The sequence below is a fragment of the Zea mays genome, chromosome 6 (assembly GCF_902167145.1).
Source record: "Zea mays cultivar B73 chromosome 6, Zm-B73-REFERENCE-NAM-5.0, whole genome shotgun sequence".
Classification (NCBI taxonomy): domain Eukaryota; kingdom Viridiplantae; phylum Streptophyta; class Magnoliopsida; order Poales; family Poaceae; genus Zea; species Zea mays.
In genome coordinates, this window is record NC_050101.1 from 71506250 (window position 1) to 71518324 (window position 12075).

General features: G+C 44.7%; 2 protein-coding genes across 5 annotated transcripts; one reads left to right on the top strand and one right to left on the bottom strand.

The window, feature by feature from the left end:
* Positions 1-431: 431 nt before the first annotated feature.
* LOC100282498 (uncharacterized) lies at positions 432-2571 on the top strand. The gene is made up of 8 exons (NM_001155407.2): positions 432-509; positions 598-786; positions 937-1189; positions 1348-1415; positions 1590-1646; positions 1743-1879; positions 1999-2107; positions 2236-2571. Exons 2-8 carry the CDS (start codon positions 637-639, stop codon positions 2275-2277), a joined length of 816 nt encoding a protein of 271 aa, NP_001148879.2. The 5' UTR covers positions 432-509; positions 598-636; the 3' UTR covers positions 2278-2571.
* A 151-nt stretch (positions 2572-2722) lies between these two features.
* On the bottom strand, positions 2723-11683 carry LOC100502315 (uncharacterized). 4 transcript variants are annotated; one of them, XM_008650033.4, is made up of 11 exons: positions 11400-11664; positions 9333-9491; positions 8671-9234; positions 8456-8584; positions 8084-8132; positions 6796-7010; positions 6580-6648; positions 5652-5752; positions 5408-5501; positions 5257-5326; positions 2723-3968 (listed from the first exon to the last, which is right to left on the bottom strand). In XM_008650033.4, exons 2-11 carry the CDS (start codon positions 9333-9335, stop codon positions 3091-3093), a joined length of 2172 nt encoding a protein of 723 aa, XP_008648255.1. In that variant the 5' UTR covers positions 9336-9491; positions 11400-11664; the 3' UTR covers positions 2723-3090. The 4 variants fall into 4 exon arrangements, with proteins under 4 accessions (XP_008648255.1, XP_035815715.1, XP_008648253.1 ...); XM_035959822.1 differs by having other exon boundaries at positions 11423-11653; XM_008650031.3 differs by having other exon boundaries at positions 8671-9491; positions 11423-11683.
* Positions 11684-12075: the final 392 nt, after the last annotated feature.

The window sequence follows — 12075 nt, forward strand, 5'->3', positions numbered from 1 at the left end:
AGAAAACGACTGTTGAATTGTCATGAGCAATGAAGTGGTGGTGCGCTGCCTTCAGTTGTGACGCTGACAGCCCAACCAGGGTGAAATCCTTGATTCTTTAAAAAGAAAAGAGAAGGGGTATCAGCAAGGTTCCTAAATGTGAAATCGCCATTGGATGCCTTCCTCAAGAAATAAACGGGCAGACAGGAGTATTCCACAACTGAAAACGCAAGGCAAGCTAGAATTAAGATGAGAACAAACTCACTGACAAGATCTTACTGTGATTAGAGGGGGGAAAAACTCAGAGACAATGAGAGGCTGATCTGGCCGGAACGTATAAAAGCTTAAACACTGTTGGTTCTTTGTCCATGGAAGTTTATTAAAAAGAAGACAGTGACAGCGACCTCTGTGTCTCTACATATAAAACAATGAGGCAGCCACCCACTCTTCCCATTAGCAAAGCGTACATCCCTCCAACAAACCTTGAGTTGAGAGAGGAGAGAGGAGACAGCAAGCGACACAACACAGAGGTGAACCTTCTGCCATCCTATTCATCTTCCTTCTTTCTCCCTTATCTTGGTCTCAATTGATTATGAGATGCTGTGCTATGGCCTGCAGGTAACCGGCTCACGCCTGTCTCGGTGGCCGTGGGCAATCATGGCCACTGTGGGACAGTCTGGGGCCCTGAGGAGGGTCACCGTGCACTACGCCAACTCGCCCACAGGCAGCACGGTGGCAGAGGTGAGCTTTGACGACCTTGACGACGAGCTGCTCCTGTTTGTGCTCGCCGATCTTCTTCCTGGCCAGGTACGTGCCCCTTGTTCGCTTTCCAGCTCTCGAGCGCAAGCATGCGTAACCATGGCGTTTCTGCCAACCCTGTATATATCTTTGCTTCTTCCGCAAACACGCAGGGAGCGGGATTTCAGTCTACTGAAAAGAAAACTGTCACGATTGCAGGAAGGTTTACACCAGTCGATCTTGGAAGGAACATACAACAACCAGGAGAACCACATGAGAGGTGCAGCACCCAGTGCACCATATGGTTATTCACGGCCAGAGGAGTACCGTGCAGAGAGCAGCACTGCTGCAGCAGCAGCAACTGGTTCTAGGAATTCAGGCATGGATGAACAGATCGCCTCGGACTTCGAGTACGCCAAGCAGCTGCAGCAGGAGATGGAGGACCTCAGCGTCAAAGACGAAGACGACAACGGTATGCTCTGCTCTGCCTATGATTGGGTGGTGATTCAGCACATTCGTATGCATTTTATTTTACATGATGTGACACTTGTTTGATTCTTATGCCTGTCGCATCGCATCTCATAATCGTGGTTCTTGTGTTGGCGCTGGCGCGCTCCCATGATTGTTCAGATATCAGCTGCGTGCCGTCTCCATCTGACTCTGACGATGAGCACGAGCATCATGACGAAGAGGAAGAGGTGATTGCTCAACTTGTTTTTTCTCTTCTTTTCTTTTCTTTTTCTCGAACACACACATGAAGGAGAACATTGCTCAACTTGGCAGGCTCGACATCTATCTGTCCTTCGGAGTTAATTTATCCTTCAGATGTATGAAAAGTGGAGAACTGAAGATTCTGATAACTGTGTCTGCAGGCTGACAGGCAGGAGGACGGTGATGGTGATGATGATCCAGACAACATGACTTATGAGGTTTGTGGCTACAGACCCCCCCCCCCCCCCCTACCTTCTTTTTACACCAGGGTTGGGAAAGGCCACTGATTCGTTGCCCTTTTCCTGGTGATGCAGCAAGGACAGGCACTTGTAGAATCTGTGGGGACTGAGTACAGAGGTCTATCCGATGAGCTCATCTCCTACCTGCAGCCATGGAAGTACAAGGCAGTCAAGGCTTCAGGGCTCTTCTCCCGGAAAACAAACCATGAAGAGTAGGTGTATGCCTGCCTCTTTTCCTTCTCCAGTTTGTACTACTACAAGTTTGCTCTTGTTTAAGAAGAAGAGAGGACAGATCTTCATAGATGGTCTTTTCTGGTTTGTTTGGATGCAGCTGCCCGATCTGCCTGTCCACTTTCAGAAACCGGGAAACCATGATAACGTTGCCGTGCAGGCATCACTACCACGCAGCTTGTGTCACCAGATGGCTCAAGGTCAACAAGGTAAATCTGCAGATGACGAAGCATCCTCTCTTCTCGTGCCATTTTTTAGTGATGACAAATTGTTACTCTTGTTTTGTGATGGTTCTTTTTTCTGAACTTGAATTTCTCATTGTTTTGTGAAAAAACAGACATGCCCTGTATGCAAATACGAACTGTTTGGACCTTCCTAGGATCCGACCACGTCGACGATGGAGCTGAGAGGATAATGATGATGACGACGACAACGACAGATGGTTGTGTCATCTGCTCTCTTTTTTTAGCGCCAAGAAAACTGGAAATGAAAAAGGGAAATCAATCCGAAAGGAGAATAGAAATTAGGAAGTATAGGTAGAATATCTCTCTTGCCAGTGACTGTGCGATGAATTAAGCATACCTCGTGCTATTTATGATGAAAAAGGGAAATGAAAAAGGGAAATCAATCCGAAAGGATTTTTTTATATATAAGAACTTCCCCGTGGAATCACTAGAAACGGTGACTGTTATGACAGGGAAGACGGAGTCCTATCACAGGACTAAACAACCTGGCAACCAGACAACTGTGCACTCATCGCTCTCGTTCGCTCAAGCCTCGCTCGAAAATACCACAGCCGTATCAGTGCCAAACACACAGGGCAATGAACCATAGAGAATCGATTCCTAAACATTAGATCTTGTTTCTTCTATAATTTGATTTCATAGAACCATGGGAAACACACACTCACGCCGTGCCAGACAACAGGAGACTATAATCGACACTCCTCCATAGCATGAAAATGATAACCACAGCAACATGTCATACGCACACGCTAACAGCTCTATAGATTGCGCCGTTCCCGACTCCCAAGCCAAATCCAACTCGCTACCTTACATAATTGTATATGGCACGATCATCTGAAACTGTCAACACAAAAACTCCAGAAAGAGAAGGGTGGCAAAGCTTATATTGTTGCTTGGCGCTTTCGGTGAAGGAACTCGATAGTAGTGTGAGGCGTGGTGGGACATGCTCACCACCCTTGTCCGGCGCCGAACAACCCGCTCTCCATCAGTTCGTTTGTGATCAAGCCGTCGAGGTCGAGGTCCTCCAGTTGATGGAAGGAGTCGTCGACCTTCGAGTTCACCGCAATGCCACCGGTAGCAGCAGCTGGACTGCTGCTCACCGACTTGAAGCTGTTGTTTCTGCCGGGGGGCATGCTGGCTGTGTTGTTGATCACATTGCTTGGGCCAGTACCAGCTGGAGCAGCACCCTTCACCGCGCCGTTATGGTCACGGGTATTACTGTTGATATGCTGTCCCTGCTCCCCAGCAGCAGCAACGTTGGGAATAGCAACTCCTGGTGCAAGACCGCCGCTCGCTTTAGGTGCATCTGGAGGCAGTTGCTGTGCTTTCACGTGGTTATTGTTCTTAACTTCCTGCAGAAGCTGATTAAGCACATGGTGCTGGTACTGTGGGTTAACACCACCAAAGCCCTGGAAATTGCTCTGCTGCGGCATAGGCTGCTGCTGCTGAATCGCCGCAGGGTGTTGGAACTGCACTTGGTTAGGTCCACGGAAGGATCTGGCTGCTTCCAGCTGTATGCCACTGTGCATTGCTGTAGGACCTTTGAAGACACTCGATGCCTCCTGCTGCAGCAAGACTGGATTTGCACTGGAGCTTCTGAGCATATTCTGGTAGCTGTTTAGAGGTGTGGCATGCTGAAGAGCATTATTGCCGATGGCTCCGACACCAGGAGTCTGGTTGGTCGCAGAAGCACTTGCTTCTTCTTTGGTCCCCATTAGTTTGGTGTTGCTCTGGTTATTGGCAAGGTTAGCAGCAGCCATGAGCTGTCTTGAATCATGCATATTCTGAAACTTCGCCATGGTTTTAGAATAGCTGTTCAGGCTCTCTGCATATGAACAGAGAAAATATTAGAAGATTAATGGGGGCAAACAGAAGGTGCACTCCATACTAAAGATCACAATGCTATCCAAACAGCAATCAGTTTTTGTCATTGTTCACATTGTTTCTGTTTAAATAATGTTTATTACTCTGCTGATATCAGCTGAAAAAACAAATGAACTACACAGATTATAGATTCCCACTACATAAACCATGTGCACAAATGTGATATCCTGGCCCAAGGCTTAATAGAATTATTAGAGTACTCATACCAACAAGGTGCATCTTCTTTTTCGGACGTCTATCTCGAAAGAACCTCCAAAGTGCGCATGAGTGAGGACAAAGTGTGCACAAAAGACTCGTGTTGGTCTATGGTCCTAGAGAGCTAACAGGAGTAAGTACCTCCGGTCCGATAGTGGACGGGGTGTTACAAATGGTATCAGAGCCGACTCTCGCGGTTTCACGGGCGTGTGTGGGCTAGGGGTTCGGATATATGGCGCATGTGGGACCGGAGTGGTCACATGACCATGGCATATGACGACACTAGACATACAGACGTGGCCAAGAGGGAAGGTTCCTAGATTGAGGTTAGCCGACAAGGACATTAGTCTTCTAAGAGGGTGGATTGTGATATCATGGTCCAATGCTTAATAGAATTAATAGAGTAATCATACCAACAAGGTGCATCTTCTTTTTCGGAGTCTATCTCGAAATAACCTCCAAGTTAAGTGTGCTTGGCCTGGAGCAATTTGAAATGGGTGACCGACCGAGAAGTTTTCTCGGGTGCGCATGAGTGAGGACAAAGTGCGCACAAAAGACTCGTGTTGGTCTGATACCATTTGTAATACTCGTCCACTTCCGAACCGACAGTACTTACTTCTGACAGCTCTCTAGAATCATAGACCATCCTCACAGACCAACACGAGTCTTTTGTGCGCACTTTATCCTCACTCATGCGCAACCGAGAAAACTTCTCGGTCGGTCATCCATCCTAAATTGCTTTAAGCCAATCACGTTTAAATTAGAGGTTCTTTCGAGATAGGCTTCCGAAAAAGAAGATGCACCTTGTTGGTACGAGTACTCTATTAATTCTATTAAGCCTTGGACCAGGATATCACCATCAATTAGGGCCAGGATATCACAATAAACATTACTACCTGTTATCCATTGGTATTCTTCAACTCTACTGCATAACTCACAAAAAAAACTCTTGCTGCTTGAGTAAACCAAAAACAACCATGTCTACCAAAGAAAACTGAAGACATTGTTTAGATAAATGTGCACAATCATCGTACCTTTAGGACCAAGGCCGTTCTTGTGGCTGAACTCAATCAAGTCCTTCATGTGATTCACCACCTCCGATATCTGACAAGGACAGACAACCATCACCATGCTGCATGCATAGGTATGTAAACTGTAAAAAGACACAAGGAAGATTCTAACTACCTGCAGGGAGCGTACATATCTTTTAGAGAGCCCATGTTCATTTAAGGTGTGATGCTCTAGATTTTTTGCCAGTTGTTGTGATGCAGTGACAAACCTAACAGTAGAGAAGAAAAGGATGTAACCACATCAGTTAGATAACCAGAAACATTTGCCGCGCAATCACACACAAGATTTTTCATTTACCGTGCCAACAAAGCACTAAAAAATGGATGTCAAGTACTGAAGGTGAAAAAGGATCACTCACATGTTGCAGATGGTTTGTGCATCATTATTTGATATCCCGGCTGATCCACTTTCAGTGACAACAGCTTGGTATTTCTGGACAACTTGCAGAAGATTATTAACCTGGAAAGACAGAAGGGTGAGTAGAAGATAAGATATATTACAGTCATCAAAGTTAATGGCATACCATGCAAGAGGAGTTAACTCAGGTACAACAGTACAAGGAATATGCACTTGGAGAAGTACCCACAACTAAAACTCGACCTGTTGGGGTTTGGGTAGGTGGGGGGGTGGGGGGGGGGGGGGGGGGAGGGTAAGACAACCTTTGGACATTATATTAAGAAGAAGACCTTCTCATGCAGGTCAAAAAAAACCCCGAAACCTGCTCACCCATACATAGCGGCACCATAGCCCACGTGAGAAACGACCGCGATCGGGACTAGGCTTTAGACCTGTGCTTTGATGTGGGACAGCGAGGGGATTTTTTTTAACCACAGCCTAAATTCGCTGCCAAGGGAAGTCAAACCCAAGACCCGAGGAGTGCTACTCAGACCATCTAACCAACTCAGGTAGAGGCCATTTCGCAGAAGCACCCACAACTAATACGCATTACAATAAGAAATTGGATGCATTATACGTTCAAAGTTTAATATTTTGATCTTATATTGAGTCCATGCACCTGTAAAATATTGCAGGGAAAATAAAACATAGAGAAGATAACAAATCAATATGAGAGTGTGCAAAACGAAAGGCATTTTTCACCCCAATAAACAATCCAGGATACAATGACTCATGCCACGTGATATAAATTTGTATCCTATAAGGTATAAGATGCCAAGCAATATATACATATAAGCAAAGAGGATTAAATTACCATAATGGCCTGATAAATTAGAGTTAAAAATTGTAGCGAAAATTGAAGGAACTGCATGCTGGACAAGGAACTGCACCTGTGGTGCTATAGTCTTACGAGTGGTGTATTCCTCATGACGTCTTGAACAAAATTCCCACGATATTATCTACACAAATCACAGGCAATCAAGAGATAGAAATGATTATCTATTGCCACACATTTGAAACATTTAAGTGCCAACTAATACTAAACTGCCATGTTACCAAAGTTGCTAATGGCATGCGCAAGCAACCACGACAGCTAAGCAGCATACCTTCAGTTCTGGTGTGAAAATGATTCTCAGATGTCCCTCGTGTATAACATGTAGATGTTCATAAACACTTTTTTGAACAACTTTTGCATGCTCCAGCACCATTTGTCCATTAGGCAACCCAAATTCGTTGGGTGAGTCAAAGTATAAGTATTCATCAATAACACCATGGTCAAATCTAATTTGGCAGAGCCTAGGAAGTATTTCATAGGTAGCTTCTACCAAATGGAACAAAGACCAAAAAAAGATAAGTTAACTTAGTGAGCTTAATGGCAGACATTGAAACATAAAATAGGAAAAGCACAAAATAAATCATGGTATATGAGAAGAAAACTTCTTAGAAAGGAGAAGCTAAGGCAATCATCTATGTCATCTTAACAGCACATGCAGAGTGCATAGAAAATAACACAAAGACATAAAAACATATCTGATTTTACCAGAGATTCACTGTAAGAAAGCATGAATCACTAGGGTGTCACCTTGTTCAAAGGCCCTATTTGGGAGAGATCAGGTAGACTAGGGGTGTTTGAGTGAAGAATTGTGATTTCAATTTGAGACTAAACACAGAGGGCTCAAACACTTAGTATGTAACTAAGAGCTACGAACTTCAGGTCCTTAAGATTCTTCGTTCGAAATTTTCGTACATTACAAAAATCATTCAACTTATTCAGATATTAATTTTCAACTTGGCAATGATCTTGACATGATATTATTAACATTCTTAATGTTTATGAACAAATCATGTATATTATATTTTTCTAGTTTGAAATGGCAAGACCTTTAGGATGCGTTTGGTTGGAGAGTCAATTAGAATGGAGCGGTTCTATTCTAGTTTTTGAAAATGGTGTTGTTCTATTCTTCATTTGGCAAGCAGAACAGAATCACTCTATTTTTTGTTTAGTTGAAGAGTAGAATAGAGCGGAGCCGCTCCGTTCTTTGTTTGGTTGGAGAGTCATGATTGTAGAGGGGAGAAGAGGAAGGAGAGCGCTCGCATCCAACCATTTTGGTGGAGCGGGAGCACTCCAACTATTTATGTTAATTTCCATATGGAGACTACAGGAGCCGCTCCGCTCCTCTTTTGTTGGAAACCAAAGATCCAAAAACTAGAATGGAGCCGTTCCATTCTTCACTCCTCAACCAAACACACCCTTAGAGACACAAGAAGCTTATTAGAAAATACCGTTAGACTAATAGATCTGAACTATGAACTGAGCAAACTAAGAACTTGAACAAATGAAAGAATCGTTATCGATCATCAGGTAGAGTTGGCACTTGGCAGAGACCAACTAACCATATCCTTTCCCAGCATGTGTATTGCAAATGCCACATCGCCATGTATCCTGTAACATAGAGAAAATAGAAAATTGCATGAAATGTGACAATGAATGTATCATCACATTTTTATATGTAGAAAAAGAAAAAATAACTGCTGTAGACTATAATGGAACTCTTTACGGCAAAGACTTGTACATACAAGATCTAGTTTCCTACCTTTAAAGGCACTTAATAAATTAATTGTGGTTTTCAGTAACCCAAGCAAAACTTTACAGTGATGCTAATCAATCTAATCCTGAACATCAAACAGAAAGTGATGTTCGGCCATGAAATAAAGAGCACTATATGATGGGAAGTAAAATACAAGTACGTGTGAAGTATTAACTACCAGAGCTTTCTGTGGAGCAGCAGCTGAAGAATTCCCTCTGTTTTCATAAGAAGAGACACACCACCTTTCTCTTGCTCGAGGTGCAAAGTACTCTTCAACAATCTTCCTCCAGTATGTTATAGAGTTATTCTAGAAAACAATGCTCCAATAAATTGTATTGCCAAGAGATTGTGCCTCATAATCCCACAAACAACAAATACTATAGAGAAACTCACCTCTGGGCGATGACGCTTGTGAAATAGATACTGCAGTATCCTGCGAGAACAAACACCCCTCTCGATAGGAGTCCTAACAGGACCACCTAACTGCATTCCAGTCTGTGCCAATGGCGGCCTAAGTTGCGGCTGCCGAGGAATACCAACTTGGGGTTGTTGCATCTGAGAAAATGGTTGCAACAAATGCTGCTGCTGCCGTTGCTGAAGTTGTGCTAGTTTATGCTGCTGGATAAAAGCTTGAAGCTGTGGGTTCTGTTGCCCCTGGAAATGAAGAGAATTCTGACCATGGATCAGATGCTGAATCAGCTGATGTTGCATGATATCACCCTGACTAACATCAGTCCTTGATTTCTTCTGAGCATGCAATGCACCACCAGCATCGATCACATGTTGTGATGTTACACTTGAAGACCTCCTTTTCTGCATCTGTTCTTGGGGTGGACTTTGCTGCATGATGGAACCATCAATGACTGAAGAGCCAGAGATGTTATTGGATGAAAATGACATTGGTGATGCAGGAACACGCATCAATGAATCACCATTCATGCTAGTACTTGGCTGTAACTGGGCACCACCGGAAAGTGACGAGTTGGCGTCAGTCACCAACGAGCTAACTCCAATGCTTGGTCCAGAGGAATTTGTAGTGCTAATTGGAACATTACCATTCATGTCTCTGGCATATCCAAGGTTAGAACATGCACCCCCGGACATGGAGGTCCAGGGATGAGTTCCGTTCATTGATTTGTACAATCACATAAAAGAGGCAAGGCACATTACTGGAATCTCTGATAATAAAGACATTAAAATAATTTAGCCAGAACCTGTAAAAAGAGAGTAGGTGTCAATGACATTAAAGATATGCAAAGAAATTATGCATCATATGTTTTCCTTCGTTTTGTAACAGAAAAAAAATGTGCTCATAGTAAGCAGATCAAGTTCACATAAGCGAACAAGTAGCATATTGTGTCCATCTCAGCAAAATGTGAACCTAAACAGGTTAAGTTTCCTGACTGGTAAACAAGGCAAGTAACAGAGGATTATAAGAGAACAAAACTGAATCAAACTGCAAGCTCTAAATAAAGAAGCCTGGGTCAACTTGAAGCAACAAAATCCAGGTATGTAGTCGTCCGTTAGAGTATCAGAAGGTACTATGTAAGATCCAGATGGAAAGTCCCTCCATTCACCTCCTAAGTAGCAAAATTGGCCTACAAAGCTGTGATGCTTAGCCTTCCTAGAGAGGTCAAGACTACAAATTTCAAATGTAAAATCAGTGTTCCATAACCCATTGTAGACCTAATTGTCAGTGCCCTCAATGTGACAGCCCAGGCCATGAACTAAGCACCAACCACCATGGTTTTGGCAGATAGGCATCAATTCTCCCCAACTTACAACAGCACGGTGGCACGGCTACCTAAGAGCATCTCCAATAGCTTCCCAGAAGACTCTCCTAAATCAAGTATTTTGGGAAAAACACAAAAATGTGTCTCCAACAGTTCCACTAAAACGCTCTCAACTTTTTCATAGCCCTTAAAACTCTCTCATTTGTAGCTACAAATGAGGGGTTTTTTGGGCTCCCCAGAAACAATATGCCGCTTTAAGGAATCTGTTGGAGAAAGGATTAAAATCTACCCCACTAATTTTTTAGATGTCCATTAAAACTGATTTTGAGGAGTCATTTTCCATGGAGCTCTTGGAGATGCTCAAACCGACCAAAGATTGTACAAGATTGAGCCTTTCTTCTCTTCTTTGCTCGTACATATGGCAATACCTTCATCAATCAGAGGTTTTACAGGCAGTGAACTAATTATACCACAAATCTAAGCTTGGGGGAATGCAGAAAATCCCTACACGTACCGAGAGGGGAGAAATTCTTCCGTGCAAAGAAGATAACGCAGGAGTGCCCATAAAGAAGTAACCCCAAAAGAAGAACGTAATCACGTAGAGAAAAAATATGAAACAATAATTGTAGAAAAAATAATAATCACTCCAACAACTAATACCATGGAGTACTTTTGCTGGGCCGGATTTCCACCAACCATCCATATGTTCCATCGACCCAACCCAAGGTGACGAGAACATAAACACACATGTAAGCAACGGGACAAAGCAAACGGTAATAGCGCTGCTGGAGGAAGCAAAGGCGTAGATAGCTACCACCTTGCGCGCCTACCAGACCTAAACTGTAATAGCGCTGCTGGAGAAGCAAACGGTAATAGCGCTGCTGGAGGAAGCAAACGGTAATAAACATATGGATTTCCACAACCATCCATATGTTTATGTTTATGATCAAAACATAAACACACATGGGAAGAGAAGAAAAAATGAAACATTTTGGGGGCTTTCTTGGTAGAGTTTGGGTAAGGTGGAAGACAATTAGATTGGGCAAGACAGAAACCCCCAGAACTAAACTACGCTCCCCGCGGACGGATTGAATTGAACCCTAAGCAAAAACTTGCCGCAAACCAAAACAAACCAACCCAAATCGAAACGGCTAGCACAACCAAACCCGAGCAGAATTCTCGCCTCGAACCCCAGAATTCGGGCGCTGCATTGCGGGGACCAGCGCCCATCCGCCCCCGGAAATTCCCCGTAGACGGCGGTATCCGGTGGCTATCCCACCACGAATCCTCGCCCGCCGGCGAGCGCACGAGCTCCCCCTCGCAATCAGTCCGGCAATCGATCGCGTGCAGAGAAGCAAAGCGAAGAGAGGGACAAAAAAAAAATCTCACCCCGCTGCCGCTGCCCCACCCACCTCGTGCTGCTGCTTCCGCTTCCGCTGCTAAATTATTTTCGACTTCCCCTCCTCTTCTTGCGCCTTGCCTAGCCCTTGCCTGTCTGTTGGTGTGGCAGCCGGAGCCGCCGCCGCCGCGCCCACGGGGCTAATAGCTTCGCGGCGCCCGAGGCTGGGGTGACCGGGTGCAGCCGGTGGGGCGGCCCGCCTTTGACTGTTCGTTGCCGGTCGCCGCGGGCCCGCGGAAGACAATCTCGGCCGTCGGATCGGGCTGGCAACGCAAGCGTAAGGCGGATATTTACACGCGTTGGCGTGTTGTGGGAGGCGGCGGGGACGGGGCGACCAAGAGAGCGGGCGGCCGGTCCCGTGGCTACGTGCACCCAGCCGGTGTACACGTTAGGGTCGGTGGGCCCACAATGGGAGAGGGCGTCGATCTCCTGTTTCGGGGTCCGGGGTAAAATTTTGTTGCCAAAAACGTTATTTTGAGGAATGCTATAAAAAAATTCCTAAAAACATCCAAACCAACAACGGACTGCTAAAACATTGATCTTTAAAATTTTCAAACAGTCAAACATGGGCCTGCGTAACTATAATCGGGTCTGTTTTGCAGCCCAAAAGTATTTACTGCTCTTCCATTTTCTTGACGTGAGCCTCCAGAAGATGTGCATGCGCCA

Excerpts from the sequence above, each read along its gene's own strand:
- LOC100282498 (NM_001155407.2), top strand. The coding sequence starts at position 637 with ATGGCCACTGTGGGACAGTCTGGGGCCCTGAGGAGGGTCACCGTGCAC. Across the intron at positions 787-936 it reads CCGATCTTCTTCCTGGCCAG|GAAGGTTTACACCAGTCGAT; the intron begins GTACGTGCCCCT and ends TCACGATTGCAG. Across the intron at positions 1,190-1,347 it reads CAAAGACGAAGACGACAACG|ATATCAGCTGCGTGCCGTCT; the intron begins GTATGCTCTGCT and ends ATGATTGTTCAG.
- LOC100502315 (XM_008650031.3), bottom strand. The coding sequence starts at position 9,408 with ATGAACGGAACTCATCCCTGGACCTCCATGTCCGGGGGTGCATGTTCT. Across the intron at positions 6,649-6,795 it reads TTTTCACACCAGAACTGAAG|ATAATATCGTGGGAATTTTG; the intron begins GTATGCTGCTTA and ends TGATTTGTGTAG. Across the intron at positions 5,753-6,579 it reads GTAAGACTATAGCACCACAG|GTTAATAATCTTCTGCAAGT; the intron begins GTGCAGTTCCTT and ends CTGTCTTTCCAG.